This window comes from Vicugna pacos, chromosome 18, assembly GCF_048564905.1.
Source record: "Vicugna pacos chromosome 18, VicPac4, whole genome shotgun sequence".
In the NCBI taxonomy this organism is placed as follows: Eukaryota; Metazoa; Chordata; class Mammalia; order Artiodactyla; family Camelidae; genus Vicugna; species Vicugna pacos.
In genome coordinates, this window is record NC_133004.1 from 44,230,047 (window position 1) to 44,253,447 (window position 23,401).

General features: G+C 58.0%; 1 protein-coding gene and 1 long non-coding RNA gene across 2 annotated transcripts in view; one reads left to right on the forward strand and one right to left on the reverse strand.

Moving 5' to 3' along the window:
- FOXK1 (forkhead box K1) overlaps positions 1–23,401 on the reverse strand; it is a 55,450-nt gene that overhangs the window by 14,138 nt on the left and 17,911 nt on the right. The window contains exon 2 of the mRNA XM_072943394.1: positions 1,768–1,953. Coding sequence (XP_072799495.1) covers positions 1,768–1,953 — 186 coding nt within the window. The remainder of the gene's footprint in view (positions 1–1,767; positions 1,954–23,401) is intronic.
- LOC140687181 (uncharacterized) lies at positions 10,188–12,448 on the forward strand. The gene is made up of 2 exons (XR_012061352.1): positions 10,188–10,309; positions 11,855–12,448. It is a non-coding gene; the product is annotated as an uncharacterized lncRNA (long non-coding RNA).

Sequence of the window (23,401 nt, forward strand, 5' to 3'; positions counted from 1 at the left end):
CTTCAGGCGTCAGCCGCGCTGGACCAGGCGTGGGCACGGCATTCCTTTCTCTGCCTGGGTGACACCCTGTCCTGGGCTAGCCCACATTTCTGTCCCCGCTCAGTGCTGCTGGACATGGGAGCTGTTTCCACTTTGCGGGCTACTCTGAGTAACACTGCCACCCCTCAACCCAGGACGAGTTTTCCTGGAGACCTCACCTCCCAGGGAGTGGCCGGGCCGTGCGCTAACCCTTTACCACTCTGAGGAACTGCCAGACTGTTTCCCAAAGCGGCCGCATCCTTCTACTTAACACACGGTATTTAATCTGTGCAGAAATCACATGCATACACGTACACGTAGGAGCACTTGGGCAGCACACCACCACGGTGCCCTCACACGGGGCACTCGTGTTCTAGGTGACTAAACACCACAGTGCGTGCACGTGTGGCTGAGTGCAGGCCCTGGCGCACCGTGGGTCCTGAGTCAGTCACTGCTGCTCCTCGTTGTCACAGACAACCAGGACATCAGACAGCTGGCGCTACCCCCGGGGAGAGCCAGGCTCGAGGAGGCTGCAGAGACCTGCCCCCCGAGGCTCCCCAGAACCAGAACTCAGGACCCAGACTTGAGTTTCAGGCCATCCCTGAACTTTGTCTCCCTGGCCCTGGGGCAGACGACTCCCAACCTGTCACTTACACGTCAGGGTCCGAGACAAAGGGCGGAAAGGAAACTGACAGTGATGCCAAGACCAAGTGACACCTGCTTCTAAATGTAATCAGGACCACGAGCCTGGTGGGTGAGCAGAGCAGGGAGGCTCAGGGGACAAAGTCCCTGCCGGAGAAGCGCTTCTCAGTGTGTGGTTCCTAGAGGCACCCCAGGCCCCTGAGACCCTCGGGGGGGTACATGAGGTCAGAACCCTCTTCATAATGGCATGGAGACCCGGCATGCCTTTCCCACCCGGCTGACCTATGACAACGCCCAGTCGTGGTGGCGAGGTGGGGCTGTGGCGGGGACCCAGCCCCAGCCCCAGCACCAATTGTGCGGGTGCCCTGGCGTCTTTGGGGCCACACACATGCAGTAAAGGTGGGGGGAAAAGCCAGTTTCATTTTTAAAAATGTCCTTAATGAAGCAGTAAACTATCTGCAAGTTTACTAAATCTTGATCCTCAGATACACACTGTCGACATGCTTCACGACAGGCGGGGAACACACAGGACCCCTGCCGGGGGCCGAGGGCAGACAGCCCACCCGGCCACCGCCCCATGGACTCCACTACACGCCACACCCCGAAACCCCCCGAGGGCCCCCCCCACGTGACACACCAAGGATGAGAAACTATGAGGACCTTCCTCTCTTTAAAACCTAGATAAACGTCTAAAACTCCACCAGGCTGATTCTACAAATACAGCTTAGAGAACAAAACCCATCGAATCCTGGTCTGCAGATGCTAACTTTTAAATATCTTCATTGTCTTTAGAAAATGATACTTGTGCTTGCTTGAAAAGACCCTAATCTACAAAATTTCAAGCTGGAAATGTGGCTAATTAGACCCCACACATTCTGTAAGAGGATTCCCAGGGGCTCTAGTTAAGCAGTCAGGTCCCTGATGCACTGAAAATAGTTTCAAAATTTCCCTCCACGTGAAGTTTTCCAGAAGCGCACTTCAGGCTGAATGAGATACAGAGCACCTGTACCTTTTTCCTGTTTCTCACACAAACTTGCAGAGCCCAGGGGCCCTGATTCCGCAGACGAAACCGTGTGGCCCGGGGACAGGCTGGCCCGGGCCCCTCACCTGATGGTGCCGGTCGGGGAAGGGATGGGGCTGACCAGGCTCCGGAGGTCCGGCTCCGGAATGTGGATCTTCAGGGGGGAGATGTGTGGGTGCAGCGGCCGGAGTGGGGACGCTGGGGCCTCTTCCTGACGGTACAGGGACGTGAACTGGATCTTGATCGCCGTGCTGGGGAACCGGAGAGTGCACCTGCAACGGGAGGGGAGCGGACGTCAGGCCAGGCGGGGGAGGCTGGTGTCCGTCAGAGGGGCGGCCCAGTCCATCTGAGCGACCGCAACCGCATCACGGGGCCCTCACGCCTGCTCTGCGGTGCCCACGTGCCCAGTGGCACCTCTCCCGCTTCCGTGAGGACGTGACTGACACGGGCACCTCGTGTGTGAACAGCAGAGACCCACGTCCCCAGATGGACCCCCGTGCCGTCATCTCCGACACAGGCTCCCAACGCGCAGCGCTCCTCCCGGCCGCTAGGATGGCGGCTCTCGCACCACGTTCCTGCGCCTCGCGGACGCTGGCTGGGAAGCCGGAACGCCGCGGTCACATTTAGGCAGCAATTTTAAAGGCAGGCGACGCCCTTGCCACACAGAAGCCATAGAGCAAACGATGACAAGGCAGTGGCCCGACCCAGACACATGCTGGCAGGGGTCTCAGAGCGCAGGCCGTCACGAACCTGGAGTCAGCGGGCTGGCTTCCCAGCTCGTTCCCGCCTCGAGAATCACGAGCCTCGTTTCCTCACTGGCAGGTGTCTGCCCACCGCAAAGCCATTGCGGGCCGTGGCCTCACGCACCCACCACTCCCTGTGTGCACAGGAACCCAGGGCTCGTCTCCCTCCGAGAAACTTCCACCTGTAACGTTTGCATGCCTTCTAATCTCCAAACTGACATGTCACCTACGAGCTGCCACCGTGGTTAGCAGACACTTGGTCCAGGCCCAAGCTTCCTGGTACTCGGTCCTGCCCAAAGCAGTCCAGGGTCTTAGAAGCCGATCTACCTCCAGACTCCCAGGGACCCAGCTAACACCCCTTCATCTGAACTCTCTTTTTCTCCTAGGAAAATAGCGTTTAAGAAATGGGATTTAAGAACAGGTCAGAACAGGCTCTGGGACCGGGGCCCCCAGCTCATCGACGGGTGTGCCCGGCAGCCTCCTGCTGGGGAGACCCACCTTCACGAGATGACTCAGCACCGACTGCCTGCATCTCACAGAGCAAATCAGGAACTCCAACTGGCTTGACTGGCCAGTGTGGATTCTTCCAGAGATACCAGAGCAGAGGGGCTGGATGCGGCCATGAGGGCGGAGCCCTGCAGCCACTGGTGAGGCACCCAGATGCCGGGGGCCCACAGCAACTAGGTTTATATTTCCAATCTAAAATAAAAAGAAAGGGCTCTGGATACTGTTTCAGCGGAGGCTGTTTCCTTGTTTCATGCTGTTTTGAGTCTGGGAAATGCAGCCTCCACACCAGCACCCTAGGGCTGAGGGTGGGGGTCTGTAAAGGCAGCATCACTCCTGCAGTCCTGCTCGGAGGGCCACCCTAGGCTGTTTGAAAGCAGCCTGTGTTTTCTTGCTGGAGGCCGCAGTGGAAGAAACGCCCTTTCCACTTTCTTCAGTTTCCCCACAACCCAGTGGAAATCTCCTCCATCGGTGCCTTGGCTAGGAAGTTACCTTCACATGCTTTCCCGAGATGCTCTCCGAGGCCGACGGGCTCTCCAGACCTGGAGGCCGGTCAGCTTTTGTAAGTCACAGTCAACACGCATCCCCACCCGCCCGGGACGGGCCAGGGTCTCTGAGCCTGAGGTCTGGCCCAGGGCTTCACACAGGTGAGCTGAGCGAGGCCAAGGTGAGCGCCACCTGAGGATGGCGGGACTGGATGAACAGCGGGGCGTCTGCGCGCGCCCACGCACACACACAAGCTCTGCCGCACGATGCCAGGGGCTCGCGGAGTCCGTGGAAGCCCGTGCTAACCGGAGGTCTTACTACGACCTGGAGATCACGCTACAGCTACAAACATCAAGGCCAACTAGAAGCAGGATGTGGCTTCTGCTCTGTGACGGAGGTCACAAGACAAGAGGGGAACTTAGAGAACGGGTTTAGGGTGAAGACGAGGAGGGCTCTGCTTGGGGGTCAGAGCCTGTCGGCCCTGGGGGGTGGGGGCCCTGGGGAGCACCTGTCTCAGCGCCCCCGCACCCCAGCCTGATGTCAGCCTTCATGGCCGGAGACTTGCCCACGAGGGGGGCCAGGGATTCTAGGTGAAGGAAGTCGGGTGCTTCGGGGCCCCAAGCCCTCTGCAGGCCTAACAGGAGGGGTCCTCTGGGTAGGAGAGATCCACTTTAAAGTGCTTTCCAGCGCAAATCCAAGGTGCTCAACAGTCCGGGCACACAGACTCGGGTTTCAGTGAAACAAAACTGCCAGCTGGGGATCCTGGCAGGTCGGCGGCAGCAGCATCGACCGCCCTCAGTACCGGTGCCAGCAGGGTGGCCTCCTCCCGGAACAGCGACCTCCCAGCCAAGGCTTCACAGTCCACACCTTCACTTTCAGCTATCACAGCTATTTCAAGAGCATCTCCTGACTCACTCTTCCAAAAATTACCCCGAGGCAGTGGCCCTCCTGCCCAGGAGGCGGAGGAGAGAGCACCTGGAAGCTACTTAATTTTAAACAAATTCCTCCCCAGGTGCCTGCGGAGTCTGCCGATGATGTCCCTCCCCGCGTTATTTCTGTTCCGGTTTGAGGCCCCAAGCTGGAGTTTCTGTGCGGGTGCTTCGCCTTAAAGTTGCTCTCCTGAAGGTGCTGTGTGTTCAGTCTGAACCCAGGCACACACGCGCCCGCGCTGCCCGCGGTCCCTGCTGAAAGGAGGGTGGGCGCTGGGAACCACGGCCCGCAGCACCCACCCTGCGGGCGGGGTCAGGGGTGAGGGCACAGCCAGTAGACCCCGGGGCTGGGGCGACAGCGGAGGGCGTGGCGGTTCCCTGGGAGGGGGACCGTGGCCGCTGCACAACTCTGCGGACCTACTAACCACCACTGACTTGAACAACCCAAATGGTTGATTCTCCGTCAAACTGTCTGTTGAAACGCTCTTGCCCTAAAGATACCCTGTGCTCGGCCGGGCTGCCGTCTGGGGCTTGGCCAGGGCGCCCAGAAGCTGGGACTCCTGGAAGTTGGGCCAAACCAGTACCACCCTGGTTACCTGCAAGGTCACCCTGTTCAGTATCAGGTCACAGATCCCGGCACGAAGGCTGGTCTGGCCTCGCTAACGAGCCTCAGGGACTCAGGCTGCACCCACCTGCACTCCGGCCCGCCCTCAGCGGGAATCCCACCGCCCGCCCCACCCCCGGGGACGTGGTCAGAGGGTAAAAGTCATTTCTCTTCCATCATTTACTCCTCACTGACGTAAACATACCTACAGTACACTTCATTTTAGGTACAAGAAATGATCAGAGAAAGAAAAAAGTGCACGTGAAAGCTTCCAGGAAAGACTAAAAAAAAAATGAATGCAGCAGACCATCCTCTGCAGAGCCACCACCGCCCCAGCCCCACACCGCCCCCTCCAGCCCCGCACCTGAGGGCTCACAGGGAACAACACTCCCCGGGGAAGTGATGGTGGCAGTTCTGCACACCCACCACGACACCCCCAGCCTTCCCAGTGCGCCCTGGCCCAGAAGGATGGCCCCCGTGAAGCCCACTGGGCTAGGGCCCGCCACCGACCACCTAGGCACACGTGGCGGCCGACGAGCCAGGGTGCCTTACTCTTAACAGTGGACAGACGGCCAGAAAGAAGAGACTTTGGGAGTGTCTCCAACAGAAAGACAGGGACCAAATGCCGGGGAGGACTCTGAGGAAGACAGTCCAGGAGCAGGACAGGATGTGGACCACCTGTATGTCCCGGGGTGAGAGAGGGCACCGTCCCTACCACCCACAGACGAAGGCACCTCCAGGGAAAAACAAGGCACCTGGACAATTAAGCGTGACACAAAAGAAAACTTCCAGAGGAACGCTGGGTAACAGGTTTGAAAACATCTCCTGTAAAAGATGGAGAAAACACAAGAAAACTGGAGCTCAGCCAGTTGAACAGCTGAACGAGAGTGACTCTGCAAGGATGCCCCTTCTCTGGCAGCTGCAGGAGGAGGCTGGGGTCCTGAAACCTGGCCCAGGGCCCCTACGCGGCCACCCTGCCTCCTGACCATCACAGAACTGGTGCCGGCGGGGGCTGCCGGTGCCGTCACACAACCTGAACACAGGGCGCTGCCACACGGTCAGGAGCCGAGGACACAGATGCTGCAGGGTGAAGTCTGGCCACCTTCCCTGTGCCGGGGCAATCAGTCCCCCGCACTCCCTGAGCGCGGACCCCGTGTGCCCAGGACCTGCTGCCACGTGCTGCATGCTGGACCAGGGGCACCAGACCGGCATGGGACAGGGAATAGATTCCACCAGCCTGCAGCCTCGGGAGGCCTCAGAGGAGCCATGACGGCAGAAAAGACAAGACCAGGGTTTTCAAGAGTGAAACCCGTCCCTGGGGGCCTGGCTGTGCATCTCACCCAGGGACATGACGGAGCCAGTGCGCCAGGAGACTCTGCTGCCCAGTGTGACCATCCCATCCCCACCTGCCTGGCCCGGGCGGGTGGACAGAGATTCTCCCATCAGCAGACACAGGGGCTGCCAGGCGGGTCACCATGGAACCTGCCCCTTTGGGGGTGCCAGTGACAGTGCTGTCTGCTCCTCTCTCCTCCAAACAGGCACGGTCATCTTCCTTGGCTCCTGCTCCACACAGCATTTTATGGGGAGACCACCTGGAGCACCCGGTGCAGGGACTTGCTTGTAACAGAGATCCTGGATTCGGGAAGCGGTCACTGGGTGGGATGTGGGCTGCCTCCTTTGACGACAGGGATGAGTGGTTTTTATGTCTGAAGAAGGGTCATAGATATGTGGGCGGCCAAAAGAGGGGCTTGCTCCTGGACATGCACCCGCTCCTGCTTCAACAGTGAACTAGCTTCAGCTGGACACATGGCTGCCCAACAAAGACGACGCTTCTCTTTCAACCATCAGACTGTGCTGGTCAATGGGACGTGAATGGTAGTGCTCTTAAGAGGAAGAGAGTGTCTTCCTCCCTTCTTTCCTTCCCAATGGCCAGAATGTGGGTGTGATGGCAGGAGCTGGAGCAGCCACGGTGGGCCTTAAAACGGACAATGGGTAACAGAGCAACAGAGCAGAAAGATACCACACTGGGACGCAAAAGAAATCCACCTCACCCTTGCTATTCTGACCTTTGTTACAAAAACCAAGACTACATCCTAATTCTAAGCAGCTGAAGAGCTCCCTGCGAGGAAGGGCTGAATGAACCAGGGTACACATTCATGGAGGAACATTATGTGGCCATTCAAGGGGACACCTTCCGATACTGTGTATCTTTGGGCAAATCTTGGCTCCAATCTCTCAGTGCATCAGCTCTGCTGTCCTCCTCAGGGACAGCGGGTATTTACGGTGTGCACTTCACAAGGCTCTTGTATGAAATGAAAAATTCCAAGCATAGTAATTAGAAGCATGCACAGTCTCTGACACATGGTGAGTACTCACTGAAACTGGCCCATGAAGGAACATTAAAAAGTGCTGATGACACCCTAATAAATAAAAACAGCAGAGACCAAACGGTCGTGTTGCGGCTAAAGGTGTGGGATTTGAAATTAGACAGACCAGGCTTGAGAACAGGCCGTTGGGACAGTGTGAGGAGACCTAGGGAGAGTGGCTGAACCTTACTGGTAAACCCGAGCTGGGCAGGCAGAAGCCCTGATGAGGGACCCAGACTCGGAGCGAGGCGGGCACCTGTCACACAGGGACGGGAGGGAGGGGTGAAAACAGCCCCCGGGTGAGGGCAGGATTACCCACTCAAGGCCTCGCTTCTTTCAAAATGCTCTTTAAATGTTGTAACTGTATCCTTTTAGAAATGAAAAACTCAAGAATAGGAAAAAAACAAAAAAAGCTGCCACACACTCGATGACTAGTATTTTCAAATTTTGCAAGGTGTGACGAGGTGTCTTTCAGAAACCTCGTAAAGCAGTAAACCTGGCCCAGTTCAGCCCTGCGGTCTGGCTCGGGCTGGGGGTGGGGTTGAGAGAAAGCCCATCGGGGCCCAAGACAGCCTAAGGGGTGGGAAGATGGCCAGGCTTCTAGATTCTGGAAGAAACCCTGGGGGCCCGCTGGGCGTGACTCAACAGCCCACCGCGAGGCCCTCCACACCCCCCCTTCCCACCCCCTCCAGCGTGTTCTAGGCACAAGCCATCACCATCGCGACTCTCCCTGGGGTGGGCCCAGGACCACAAGCAAGTCCCATTTACATAAAGTCTGAGATCAGAACGTGGCAGGCACCAGCAGCCCTGTACTGTGCGAACTCCGAAGGAAAAGGAGACAGTTCAGGAAACGGTTGTGAAAAAAACTTCATGTTTAAAATCCCCAAATCAAAAGATTCTGACCATTATAAGCTTTTTCTAACCTAAATGCCTATTTTTATTTAAAATGTACTATCTTTTGCTAGAACATCTTAAACACAGGGGCAGAGGAGGCGGGAGCCTGCGGGGACCTTCTCAGCCGTGCTGTGTGGGACATGGGGCGGGCAGCAGGTGACAGGCGGACCGGACAGGTAGCACCGAGGTGCCATCAAAGCACAGTTTAAACTGGAAAGAGCAGAAGGAAGCCAGCAGCCAGGGCTGCGGATGACCACCATCCCGATCCGCACCAGCTCCATCCGCAGACAGACGGCGGGCCCCTGACACGCCAACAGAGCTCAAAGTCATCCGATTCCAAGCAAACTAGCGAGTGCTGGTGTGTGTGCCAGGCAGAGGACTCACTGGAAACCCACCTTCTCCACCAGGCCCTTGTCCCGCCTCCGAGAGCCACACTGCCCGTGGCCCGGACCTCGGACACAGAGCATCCCAGCAGAGCGGCAGGCGGCGCCGTCTCAGGCACCGTGGGGACCCCGGGCCATCTCCCCAGGGACGTTCTCACCCCTTTGTGGGACGCATTAGATTTAAAACAAACAAACAAAAGACCATGTGAGTTGAGCTCCCAAGCTTTCCAGTTTGGAAAATCAAATGGGGCAGAACATCCAATAAATCTGCCAAAGCAAATACCTTCCAGGTTTGCCTGAAAGACACCAAAGGTCATCCAGTGGGGTGAACGGAGGGGCTGCAGACGTCAGAATCACCACTTCACATGCCCTGGCTTCCTCAAGTTCAATGCCAACTGGACAGGCCCTGCAGAGGGATGTCCCGCGTAGGAGGCCGGGTTCTCTGCGAACAGAGTCTCAGAAACAGCGCCGCAGCCCTCCAGGCCTGACACTGGGAGCAGAGCTCACGGGCAACTCAAGTTCTTGGGCCCTCGTCCCCTGTGCTGATGCGAAGAGACCACTTCCAAAAGTCCAGGTGGCTTCACCTACAGGGCAGTCCTCAGGGCGCCGGACCGACACCAAGCACAGGTCCGGTCTCGTCCCGGCAGACTCACCTTCCTCCACTGTCCTGAAGGCCACCCTCTCTGCCTCGAGGGCCCTACTCACCCCCGCGCCGAGCTTCCCAGCCCATGGGCTCCATGGGGGGCTCCGGGAGGGAAGTATCACCTCTGCTCCCGTCTGTCCCCTCCACACGGTCTGGGCCCACACTGGGCACACGCGTGTTGGTGCATGTGAGCGGGAGTCCCCTGCGGTGCGCGTCCCTCTGTGACCTGGAGTCTATCGGGAGGGAGGGGCCCAGGCGCGAGGCAGGGGATCAGTTCCAAATGGTGCAGCGCACGGAGGGTGAAGGCTGAAACCCAGCGTCCAAAGCACAGAGAAGCCATCAGATCTCTCTGGTCCTGGGTCAGCCCTGCAAGACGTGGACAGTAGAACTACTCGGCCAAAGGATCAGGGAACATCTGGCGAGCACTCCACCTCCACGCCGAGGACGAACTCACTGCTCAAATCCATGTCCTGAGCCAGCGCGGCTGCCGCCCCGTGGGCTGGAGACACCCCACGGGCGGAGCCCCGGCACTGCTCCAGTGTCCTACCAGCCAGGCACCACGAAGTCAAGGGTCACTGAAAATGGGGGGTGGGGGCTGCAGCGTCTGCGTACCTGCCTGATCTAACACTGATTCGATCCACAGTCAGATGCCAGGACTGTCTCCACGTTATACCCAGTGTCCTCCTGCTGAGGACAGGGTGTCTAAACATGACGACGGCTGCGGGAGGCCCCGGGAAGAGGCAGGGGGGCTAAACGAAATCAGTACAAAGTAAGTAATAGCAACATTTACACCTAAACGTTCTACCCAGAAAGCACCAGTAACACACTTCCTTGGGTCAGGGGACCACCCCCCGGGCACCGCCCCCCCAGCCTCCTGAGAGGGAGTGCTGATGTCACAGCAGGAGTTCTGGGCCCATCACAAAGGACTGTCAGCGGCTGGGAATTCCACTTCTGGACAACCTGCAAAACCAAGAGTCTGCCGCCTAAACTTCAATCGCTGTGAAATTCAACGATAACGTGATAAAATGCAATGACAGTAATTTAAAAGTAGCATCGGCTGTTACTACAAGTTCCAGGTAACCCTGCACTGAGCAGGCTAAGGACACCAACTCCCCCAGTCGGCTCACCTCTTGGCACCTGAGCCGTGGCGGGATGCGTGCACGGGAGGCTGCGACAGGGAGAGCCCTGTGCTATCACAGTGCCCGTGAGCCAGAGGGGCAGACACACAAGGCAGGACGGGGCAGCCGCTGCACCTGGGGGGCAGGAGAAACTGGCTCTGCATCTTTCTTTTCTGGGTCCTGGCAACTCCAAAAGGCCCAGGCTCAATTCTGCCCGACTTGGCCGAGGAAACGCTCTCAGAAGCTGAAGGCAGAGCCTGGGAGCTGCTACCAGAAAGGCAGTCTTTGTCTCGGCCACCGTCACCTCCACCCAAAGGGAAGGTCTGGAGCGGGAGACCTGTCCTTCCTGGACGGAAGCACAAGGATGCGGGGACAGGACCGGCCCCAGCAAACCCAGGCTCCCGTCCCCTGGGCGCTACCATCCAAGCCAAGACCTTCCTTTGTTTTAACTTTTTTTCGTGGGAGAGGTAATTAGGTTTATTTATTTTATTTTCTGTAATGGAGGTACTGGGGATTGAACCTCAGACCTCGTGCGTGCTAAGCACACGCTCTACTGCTGAGTGACGCCCTCCACCAAGACCCTCCTTTGGACGCCAGGCTCAGGGCCAGCAGAGCTCTGGGGGGAGCCCAGGCACAAACCGCGGCTCCGCCTCCGAAGAGAGCCAACAGCCTTTGCTGCTGAAAAAAAAAAAGAAAAAGGAAAAAAGTTCCATTTGTCAAAACACAACAGGAACAGTGTCTGAAAGCTCTGAGCCCGAGCTCAGCTCACCTTCCTAATTTGGAAAATCCGACAGGCACAAACCGAAACCGGACGGAGCCGCCCCTGCAGGTCAGAGGCCCGGGCAGCGGGGAAGCCGGGCGCGGGCTCCCCCGCCCCCGCTGAGGACCGCACTGGCGCCCAGCCCGGTTCCCAGGGAGGCATCACAGAGATGGAGAAACCTCGCCCGCACCCGCGCCGTCCCGCACCCGCGCATCTCCCGGCGCCCTCACTCCCGGCTTCCACCTCGAGCTCAGCAGGGAAAAGTAACTGACTCCCACCAGCCCTGCGATGTCTCAACACGCAGCTCCCGCACCAGCCTGGGGGGCGATGGGCGCCAAGCCCCTCCTCTTCACCACCAGCCACTGAGAGAGGGAAACGGGTGTCGGAAGGGCACCCCTGCCAGGGAGGAGAGGACGTTACTCTAGAGCGGCTCCCACAACCAAAGGAACCCCAGCTCTAATAGGGGAGCCAGCTGCGGGGCCAGCGCGGGAAAGGCTGGGGAACGGGGCTCCCGTGGAGGGGTGTGGGGTGGAAGGGTGTGCCAGGGTCAGCACCACCCCAGACCTGCTCCTCTCTCCCTCTCCCCACTTTTTCCTGGGTGCCCACATCCCCAGCATCACTGCTGTGGGGGTGACTGATGCAATGTAACACGGGAAGCCTCCCAGACAGTCCCTGGAAAGGCAGACAGACAGCGCCCAAGGGGTATTACTGCCCATCATCCCTTCCTTCCACTTTTCTCCTAGAACAGAAATGCGATGACCGGTGTGCCAGCAACCATCTTGGGCAAGGAGGTCGCCTTGAAATGGAAGCCTCATGCTGAGAATGGCGGGACAGAAAAACGGAAGCAGCCTCGATGTTTGCTGGGCCAGGGGCCTGGCCTGGCCCGGCCCGTGACGGAGGCCGCAGGGCCGCAGTCACCACACGGCAGACCTGATGCCTCAGTCCTTTGCGCCCTCTGGACAAGACAAAACTGCCCGACGCTAGAAAGGCAAATAAGCCAGAGCTCCCCACTGAAGGAAGCACAAACCACAGGCCCTGGGCTGAGTCACAACGAGAAGGGCGCAGGGCGGGCACGTTTCAGACCCCCCCACCGCCCAGCTCGGCCAGGCGGGGCCGTTACTGCCACTCACGCGGGCTGAGAGCCCCAAACACTGAAAACCCCCAAAGAACAATGAAGTGGAAAGCACAAGGTCATTTAAGCTGCTTAAAAATCAGTGGTAACTGGGGAAAGACGCAGCTCAGTGGCAGAGCACATGCCCAGTGTGCACGAGGTCCCGGGTTCAATCCCAGTGCCTTCGTTAAAAACAACAACAATAATAATAAATATATAAACCTAATTACCCTGCCCCCCCAAACAAAACATCAGTGGTAATTGTTTTGAACAACATCTGCTTGGAAGAGAGGACAGGAGAAAGCAAGCGCCCCCTGAGTTCCTGGCTGTCCACGCTGCACCCGCGGTGACCCCACCGCAGCAAGGAGGAGGCTGTCTAGGGGGGCGCAGGCCGGGTTCACGGCACCGGGTGGGGTGGGACAGGCCTGCAGCCCATGTGCTGGGAGCTGTCTCTAGGGCTCTGAGTTTGCTTCTAACCAGCAAGTCATCCAAAGACGCCCCCCTGACAGTGATCAGCTTGGCACACCCCCCACGAGACCTGATGGCTTTGAGAGGCCAGTGAGGCAGTGATTCAGGCAGCGTGGACCCACAGGCTCTCCTGCTGCCTCTGTCACTGTGGGGCGGAGCCACCTGACATCCTGCACCAGCTCTGTCCTAAGATGGACCCACTCGGAGGGAACCAGGGCTTAGCCGGAGGACTTTTCTATTCAGGGTCACGGAGCTGACAAACGGGGCGTTGGGACCCAAACCCAGCACTGCCCTCGTGTGGGTGGCACAGTCTGGGGTGCCCCAACTGCACCCTCTTCACGCAGAGACTGCCGTGTAGAGACCCCGACAGGGAGCCCTGCACATGGGGCTTCTGGACCCAAACCTAAGGGAGAAGGGGAGGCGAGGGGCCAAGGAACGAAGTCCTGGGCTGAGGGGCCCATGGCCAAGGAGGGACAGCAGTCCCAAGAAGGCCAGTCAAGTCCCATGATATTCCTGCAGGTCATGCCTCTGTGAGGGGCCCTGGAACCTCCGGCAATGTGCCCGAGGCCGTCTGTGTCCTGGGGAACCCTGGGCCCACCCCGCCAGCACCCTAGCCCCCCTGTACTCAGCAGGTCACCACCAGGGCTCCAGATGCCCTCCTGCTAAGACCTCAGGGAGAACCTACCCACAGGACACTTCTGTAGCAAAGGCAGCACCGCCAACAAGCATCAAGGGCTAAAATGAGAATCTGGGAATAGCCTTTGAGCGTTTCCAGCATGGCTGATCCTGGCTGGTCCCTGGAGCAGGGACACTTGGGAAGGACAGAGGAGACAGATCACAGCTCCATCTCGTTGGGGTTCATCTTAAGGCAGCCACAGATGTTCACTTAGACACACACCTCCGACCCCCACCTCAGTCAGTGCAGGACACGCCCAGACCCCGGGCACAGGTCCTAACCCAGGCCACCTCTTCCATGAGGCCCCCGCTGGCCAGGCTCACAGCTGAGCTCACACCCCAGCCCCCACAGGAGAAAGGGCTACACGGACACTTCAGAAGTCGAATTCTGAAGTGAAAACCATCACAGCTCTCCTGAGCTTCCTCACATTTCACTTCTTCCCCAGCTTTCCTGTGCTCCTCCACTGAAAACTTAGGGGCACATCCAATCCATCTCTTGCACACCGTCCATGGTGAGCTGCGCTCCTCACAGCTTTTCAAGCTGGTTCCCTTCATCACGTCGCACTTCGGTCTCCATCCACAGCAAGGAGACACTGACTGCGCGCCACTGAGACCAACTGTGGGTTGCCCCGCCAAGGCGCCACGGCGGTCTGGGAGCTGGGAGCAAGTGTTTTTTCCTCTTTTCTAAGGGCTCATTCAGGGAAGACTTAAATATTTAGAGGATTTTTTTGTTTTAATGAAAAAGTAAAGTAACATGAAGTTCCATGCAGAAACCCATCAGATCACGGGCTGGCGCGTGCAAGTCTGCCCGCGGGTCAGTACTTCTCAGCACCGAACCTTTCCAGCTTCATCGCCCGTCAGCGCACAGGGTCGGCATCACCACCTAACCAGGTGTGTTTGCTTATTCACTTATAAACTAGGCTCACGATGCTCTCCACTAACTTGCACCTGATGGAACAGGAAGCGGACATTTTAATGGGAGAAGATGGACAATAACCAAGCAAAAGTCTGGCGTCACCTCCTGCACCCGCGGGTTCTGCTCCCGGGTGACTGGGCAGCCCCGAGGGACAGCACCCCCCCCCCCCGCCTGCCGCCCTCCACAGGCCAGCGGGACAGACTCCGGGACACCCCGCAACAGGTCCCTGCTCAGCATAACAAGTGTCTACAGCCCCTGGGAGACAACGCAGACTTCCGAGCCCTGCACGGCAGGCCCCCCGGCCTCCTCCCCCGGCCTGGCCCCGGCCAGCCCCTCCGACCCCAACGCCCAGCGGGCCGTGTGTCCCCTCCCCCGCTCGCTGTCACAGGCCAGGAGCGGCGAGACGGAGAGACGGGAAAACCGCCTCTGAGCCGTCGGCTGAGGAGCCCCCCAGGTCAGGGGCTGGAATTCTTCTCACTCTCAAAGTTCAAGAAAATTCTTTATGTGGCTGGATTAACTACTGCGGCTCTGCGGGAAGCAGGCCCGGCTGCCTCAGGGCACACCACCTCCTCACCGGGGCTGCTGGGGGGGCGACACCCTCGTCACAGGCCACGGAGCCGCAGGGAAATTCTGGTGGGATTTTCCATCCACTTCAACGGCCACCACAGTGCAGGGCCCCTAAAGCCCAGGCCCCGTGAGCCCGAGCGCTCTCGACGAAGCGCAGCTGGATCTGGACAGAAGCCCGCCTCGAGGCAGCACGAGGAGCACTGGAGCTTCCCAGCAGAAAGTGGTTAATTACATGGGAAAGTCTAAAAGCAACAACTGTACCAAGAGGACAAAAAAGAAGTTCTCGGAGACGCGTGCACCTTCTTGGATAAAAGTGATAAAACTTAACTGGAGGACAAAAAAGACCTTCCTGAACGGGAAGCTACACCCCACAGTTTATACGACACTTTACAACAGGTTGTTTGATTCTTGAGAAACATTTGCCCGCAGAGGGAGGAAGGGCACTGAACCGGCGGCAGGGACGAGGTGGCCCCACGGAGAGTGAGGCTGGTGAGCACAGGTCTCGCTCTGCTGGGGCCGAGAGTCGGCCGCGGACCCACGGTGGAGGCGGGGACCTGCAAACACACCATCCCCACCGAGGGCGAAGGGACACACGGGCCAGCGCAGACGGCAAGCTGCAGGCCTTGCTGCGGAGCCGGGGGCAGCGTGTGCACCCGGCTGCCCTCAGCACCTGCGGGGACCACGCGGGAGACAACGGGGTGGATCCTCAGCGCCCACCAGAGTGGTGTCAGGGGAGTGCCAATAAAACACTGGACTTAAGACCCAAAGTCTTCAAAGATTAAACCCCAAATGTCCAGGTTTTAATTACGAGGAAGATGGCAAACAAAACGAGAAAAGGCATCAACAGACACCCACACAGGACGACGCTGGCGGCAGGTTTACCTGAAGCAGACACTAAAGCACCCAGCACACAAACTCCGTGTGCAATGATGAGAAACAGAAAATCTCAGTAAAGAAGAGGAGACTTGGGAAGAAACACAGGGAATCTTAGAACTAAAAATTATAACAACTGAAATAAACACGCAGTGAATAGGCCCAACCAGAGTGAAAACAGCAGAGAAATTAGCATGCGAACTTGAAGCCAGAGCAGTAAAAATTACCCAGCCTGAACCACAGAGAGAACAGAGGCAAACAATGACTGGGGTCTCAGGGGCTGCGGGACTGCCGCAGAAGGGCTGACCCGCACGTCACTCGGGTGCAGGAGAAAAGGAAGTGAGCAGGCGAGGAGACAGCTGAAGATGCCCCACACCTGGCAACAGTAAACCCACAGACTCAAGAAGGTGAGTGAACCCAAACAGGATAAACCCAAAGAAACCCACACCAACCTTCTGAAAACTGAAGACAAAGAAAATGTCTTAAAAGCAGCCAGAGAGAAATGATGAAATCAGCTACAGAAGGAAACAATTCAAAATCAAAAAAAAATTGGGAGCTGGGGCTTGAAGAAGAGTTCTTAGACATGACACCAAAAGCACGATCTACAAAAGAAAAAAACCCCAACAAACTGGGCTTGGTCAACACAAAATTTCTGTCGTACAAAGAGCCTGCTAGAGGGAAGACAGGCTTCAGGCTGGGGGAGGTGCGTCAAACCCACCGGGCAAAGGACCGTCCAGGACGTGTAGAAAACCCTCAAAACCCAACAGTGAGAAAACAGGGAATTCAATTAGAAAGTGGCCCAAAGACATAAACAGACACTTCACTGCAGGGGACACCCAGCTGGCAGAGACGCACGCACACGAGCAGACGTGCGGCACCATCAGCGACTCGGGAAATGTCCAGTGACGGCGACACACCCAGGATGACAGCTGAACTAAACAGCAGTGACAGCGCCAAATGCCGGCGTGGACGCGGAGAAGTCGGATCTCTCCTTGCTGGCGGTGCAGGTGGAAAATGGCACAGCCCCGGGGAGGACGAGCTGGCGGCTTCTTAAACTAACCACTCGCTGACGCTACAGCTCAGCACCTACACGCCTAGGTGTTCATCCCAGACGAAGGAAGATTCACGTCTACGCAGCACCTGCCCAGGACCGTGCATGCCTGCAGGAGCCAAGCACTGAGGTCCGCCACTGCGCCCCTCAGTCGGTGCAGACTCAACATGGAGGTACCGCTCTCTCATAGGTGGACAGGTGTGGAGTGCTGCCCCACAGCCTGGATGGAAGGCACGACGCTGAGTCTAGAAAACCCCAAGGTACATAGATTCCGTTTACATAACATCTCAGAATGACAAAACCAGAGAGACCAAGAACAGATTCGTGGTTGCCAGGGGCTTGGCGGGGGGGAGGTCAGGTGTGACTTCGGGGGCGGCCCGGGGGAGAAGCTGGGGGGGCAGCCGTGTGTCTTGGTGGAGGTGGCAGTCATGCAGATCTACCCGGTGGTACCATGACCCAGAAGCACACACACTCGTCCTACCAGCGCCGGTTTGCCGGCTCTGATCCTGTCCTAGAGTCACGTAAGCTGTAACGAGTGGGGAAAGTGGGGGAGGTACACAGGCGACCTCTCCAAATGTATTTGCAACTTCTTGCGAATCTCTTGTTATTTCAGAGTAACACTGCACCGCCGGGCTGGACCCACCGTGGGAAGCCATGCAAGGACGGGGTCTCACCCGGGCAGCGGCCTGGACTCTAATACATGCAGGGACCCTTTCTCTCAAAACTGAAGTAAGAAAGCTCACAGCAGCTTCACCCACACACAACAGTGTTTGTAGACTTTCACCATGAAGAGAAGGTGGAGGTAAAGATGTGTCATGGTCCACTGTGCTTACGACGGAAAAAATAACCTGACACACCTGAGGCCAGGACTCGGGCACACAGTCATCTCAAGGGCTGCAGGCTTCACGCCCCGCAGGAGTTTCAAGAATTTCACGAGGGAACAGGGACTAACTAACACACTGTAACTAAAAACAGACGGGCCTGATAAAACTTCAGAATCAACAGTATGTAGAGATGTGGTTCCAGCACCTGCTTTTACAGGTGAGGAAGTGAATTCCCAGAGAGACGAAGGGGGCACCAGGCCCAGCGGGTCCATGGGCCGCACACCTCCCCTCCGCTGCCTGGAGAGGTGCTTCCCCACGAACACCGGACACAAGCACAAACCAACTGTGGGTTTTAACTTTAACTTAAAGAAAAGAAAAATCAAGCAATCTGCTTAAAATAACTCATAAACTGACAACACGGAGATGTCGCTGCTCCTCACCTTTGTGAGCTGGCCCCGAATTTCCACACCGGAGGTGCTGACGCCCTGGCTCCCAGGCTGCCGGAGGCACACGCACGCTCCCAGACGGGGCGGGTTCTCGGGCGTAGGCTGCTCTCCCACCTCCCCCGCCACCTGGGAACCAGACAGACCAGGTGACGCCTGTCTACCTGTGTGTTCTGACCGCGAGCACAGCCATTGTCACCCGTCCCACCAGGATGCTGGAAGGCCATTGGCAAACGGGCCATGGCTTCCCACGAGCACGGAAGAGAGGCACCCCCTTCTGCGGGCCTTATTTCTGGCCGCTTACCTACAGATTCCGGACAGTGGGGCCCACACTGAAGTCTGGCAACCCCACTCGGACCAGCCACCGGAAGAACTGCTTTCCCTTGTCTCGGTTCCCTATGTCTCTCGATCTTCAGAGAACCCGCTGTGGAAGTGACGCTGGCCGGGGAATCACTGTGAGCCGGCCCAGGGCTCCCGACTTGATAACACACCCTGCACAGCCACTTGGCGAGATCCGGTGCCTATCAGTCAGTTACAGTAAGAAACAAAGAACGCTCAGTTTCAAGTTTCACAACACCAAAGTGTTTCGGATGATCCTGTTCATTCGTTCCAAACTTGGCTCTGCTCAAGGCAAAGGCTGACTGTTGATAAACAGACGGCTTCTCGTAGGCTGGGCTCTCTGTCCTCTGCCTCCAGCCAGAGGAGGCTGAGTCCCAGCCAGTCTGTGGGAAAAGTGCAGCCAGGAGGGGTGGGTGCCCAGACGGAGCCGGCCCTGGGCCACACCTGGGCCCCACATCACACGTCCACCTGCTGCTAATGGCTTCACTCTGAGACGCGTTCTGCCGGCAGACTGAAGCCATGAGCCGTGGCCTCTGCTTGAAATGAAACCCCCAGATGCAAGGGCACAATGCGATCCAGGCCCCCTGGAGCCCTCTCCACCCTGGACGGAGCCAAGAGATCCAGCCGACCAGAAAAGCTCCCTCCACACCTGGTGAGGCCTGACTGTCGCTGCTGCACCGAGTCGCGCGTGTGGGGCCGCGCCACACTTTCCCGCGTGCACACGGACTCCCCGGAAGTGCACGTGAGAACGCGATGCCAAGCACGCTCTCTCCGGGCAAACGGCGCGCTTTGTGTGCGACACACCAGAAGCACATCTGCAGGGCAGAGGCTGGGACAAGAGGAAGGAAGACCCCAGAGCTCTGAACGCAGGTGTGTATCACCTCCTCAGAAAATACTTAAATCAGGATTTGTCAGATGTGCCTTAAAAACGAAACAAAACAAAAAAGCACCCCTACTTTTAGAGAAGAACGATATGTGGGTCTCATCCAGAAGCGTAGGAGGTAGAGGACACGGTTAGTCTGCAGAGAAGGTCCCGCCGCCTCCTCGTCCCGCTGCTGCCATGAGGCCCAGGGTCATTCACAAATAGGCCCCTTGAGGGCCACCCCGAGGGGCGGCTGTCAGAGCGCCCGCCTCCGGGACACCGGCTTCCGGGGCCTCTGAGACAGGGCAGCTGCTGGGCTGCAGGGGCTCCGGGCTCTTTCCGCCCCGGCTCTGCGGTCACCCCGAGCTTGCAGAGTGAGGGCAGGAGCCCGGCCCCCCGGCCCCGCGCGGGGCCTGGCACACGCACTGCTGAAACAGGCATAGAAGAGAAGCGTTTCCCACGACTTGAAGCTTACACCCTTAATGGCTACAGACAGTTACAAACTTTCTCCGTTGACTGTTTGAAAATGTAAGTAACTAGCAAATAAACAGGGCAGGAAAAGAATTATTTCTTAAGCCACAGATTGCCTTGGATAAACTCCCTGGACCACGGTATCTCGTTATGAACCTAGATGTAAAGTTGAGCAATCCAAGGCGGCCAGGGAGTGGGACCTGCCCCTCGGAAGCACTGCCCATTATCCGCTTTCTTACCATAATTTTAAAATGAAATCTTGTTTGGAGTTCTGTAGACGTCACAGACCTAAGAGCACGATTTAAAAATAAGTGTCACCTCTTGCCAACTGGAAATAAACAGAACAGTGAGAAATGGTTCACCCCCACCCCCCATCCTCATCAGCCCTACTCTGTCAATAAATCTCGCCCTGGCTGTTTGAGCAGTGTTTAATCATAAATGGATCCAAATGCACTCAGAGGCATAAACAGAACCAAACATCACCTCTCCACGGGAGGAGCAGGTTAACAAGGCAAGAGGACAGAAAGCTCCAGCTGTAGAACGAGAAGCCGGGTGGCTGGCATGTTCAAACTGAGTGCAGACAGGACTGTTTTCAAGATTGCAAGAACAGATCGAGAATTCACAGAGAGCCACAGCTTGCCTGACACCTGGGAGCATCCCAGGGACGCGGGCAGAACAGACGGGTCTGACGACCTCTCAGAAATGTTTACTCCTGGACGGTCAGTCGTCCCTCTGACATCAACCTGTCGCGCCGACTGCGGGCAGCTGCTGTTCTGCACTGTAAGGTGAACGGTGCCGTGAGGCCCCAGACAAGGCCGGCCCCAGTCTTCCGGGGTGGCTCCAGCCCCGGTCAGGGTCATTCAAAACCAGTGCAGTCAATACTACACCCAGACAGACACGGCTCTCGGCCCTGCCACACCTCCATTGAAAGCAACTGCACTTATGGGTCAGGGACCGAGTGCTGGCGTGAGCCCGTGCAGCCAGCGGCCTGCAGGACTGCAGATGGCTGAGTCTCACCCGCCCAGTGCCAGTCCCGACCTCGTCCCCGCTCTCCTGGCCCGTCCCGGGCAAGACGGCAAGTAACAAGCACAGACGACCCACCTCAACTATCAGAGGACCTGCACGCCTGTCCTTGAGCCTGCGGGCCCCCCGCTGCCCACTGCCCCCCCTCTGGGCTCCGCCCACCCCACCCCAGACCCTCCTCCAAAAGCACATCTCCATTCCTTCCGTCTGGGGTGAGGTCCACGGGGAGCATCACGTCTTCCTCTACCCAAGCCCCAGTATCCACGCTGCTCTTTCCTGTTACAGTGGCTGCTGGCTGCTCCCTTAAGTCCACCTCTTCTGTGCGGGTACAGAGCTACCCGACATTCCCAGCATCCCATGGGTTCTGTGCACCCCGACACTGGTTCTCACCGAGGGAACGTGGGTGGTGGGATACGAACCATCTCAGGGCCAATGCTTGGAGGGAGGCAGTGTGTCTGTCCCTGCTCTGGCCCCCGGGGAGGAGCTTTCCTCCCTGCATCACCTAGAAGGGAGGGGCTGGCAGCTCTTAATTCCCGTGTTTGAGCCACTGGAGTATTTGTTACCACACCCTGGCTTCCCTGACGGATACATCACACGGCAAAGCCCACGAGCACTAAGCATTCACGTCTGCTTCACCAGAGCGGCCCTGCGAGCGGCATGGGGCAGAGGGCAGGAACTCACTGCCCTCATGGTTCTGGCAGCACCTGCAGGACGAATGCCAGCACAACACCTCTCACACTGAACTAGAACAAACTGTCTCAGACACAGCATCATGAAGACCCAGCCTGTTTTAGCGGAGTAAGCTATGCTGACTAAGGGTCAGGAGATGCGGGGGCGGGGCTGGCCCCGGCTCTGCCACCTGTAACTGACTCATCAGCCGAGGCCTCGGGGCTCCGTGTTCTCCCAGGCACTCCTGAGCTCAGAGACTGGCAGAGGTCCCTGAACTGCGACCCGGCTCCCTACGCCGCAGGGGGGAGGGCAGTGGCCAGCAAGGTCCATGGGTCCCGCCTGCTCAAGCACAGCTCTACCAACAAGGAGGAGCCACACAGAACAGGAAGAGAAGTGAGGAGGGCAGCACGGCCATAAGGAACCAGAGCCACAGACGGGAGACCACGAAAGGGAGAAATTCTAGACGTGGAGCCAGCGTAGTTCCCCGTGGGGGAGGCCGGAGGCTCTGTCTGAGCTCAGCCTCTATTAAAAGCAGCCTCAGCCGCACAGGCCACGCAGGGCGCGCCTCTCCTGCTGCAGAGCAGCCGGCCTGCCCTTGCGTGCGGCCCTCTCGCCCAGGCAAGGACCAGACATCCTGCAGGAGCGTCTCTGGGTCCATGGCAAGTTTTTGATTACAGGCGAACAACAGTCATCTTCACAGATTCCCAGCACTGCAGCCCTGGTCCACATGTGAATGAAAATGCTGATGGACGCAGGGTACCTGAAGCCAGCATGTGGGTCTCGGGAGGAAGCTCACCTTAACCAGGACCTTCTCCGAGGCGTCCGTCATCTCAGAAGGGAGCAGGCGTCCAGGCTGCTTTATGGATGGGACACTGAGGCCGAGAAGAGACAGGTCACCTCTCCAAAGTCCCTGAGTCACCAACACAGCCAAGGGCCGTTTCAGTGCAAGCTCTGACCTAACGCCTCAGATGAGGAAACAGTAAGAACCACACACATCTGCCGCTGAATCGACCTTCCACCACCACACGAATTGCCTTAAAAAATCACCTCCTGGGCCCCCTGTTCTGCCCTCGTGCCTCCGAGCAGCACCAACCTGGACGGCGGGAGGGGCTCTCCATGACGCTGGCCCCTGCTGTCCCCACCGCAGGTACATGTGGGAGGGGACGTGGCCACGCCAGGCCCTTAGCATCAGGGGTCATGGTCACGCCATGCAACCGCACTGCTCAAGTGTCGAGGTCAGCGGCGTGACAGGCAATGTGAACTTTATCAGGGAAAGTCAGTTCCCAATTTTACCAAAGTTCAATTCTGAGACCTCCTGCTTTCGATACCTCACAGATCACACGGGTCGCCACGAAAGCAGCACGTACTCCGGGCGTTGGAGGACCCTGCCCGAGCTGGCCAAGAAACCCGGGAAATATCCGCCCGGTGGCCAGGGTGCAACGTTGGTGACTGGCCGGCTCGTCAGGTGACCACGGCCCAGCCAGTCTGGCTGCACCGCGTGCCCGCCCGGCCTTGAGTCACCAACACACACTACCGAGCACTTGTGAACAGGGGCTGGTCCCACATAGGCCCCGCGGATAAAAGATGATGGAGGTTCTTCAAGAAGACAGGCCTGCGACCTGCTCAAGGAGGCGCAGGACAGGGCGATGGGATGTGGCCAGAGAACAGAGACACCCCAGCAAAGGCCTCGCCTGACCTGTGAGACGCAGCCGTGGACAGGGGTGTGCTCAGACCCGGAGGCTGAGTGGGGCCAGGGGCCTGGAGCCAGGGAGCAGGACCAGCACTCGCGGAGGCAGTGCAGGTGATGTGGCCGCCCAGCTCTCCCAGAGTCGACATGGCACCAGCCTCTTTTCCAGAAGCAGCATTTCACAGCCACCCTTACCCACTGAACTCCCCGAGAGGGGGGAGCTGGGGACATGCAAACCCACAGGCTGAGGGAGCACCTGCTGTCAGGGCTTCACCAAATACCTGCGAGAAAATTTCTCCCCAGATGTTTAT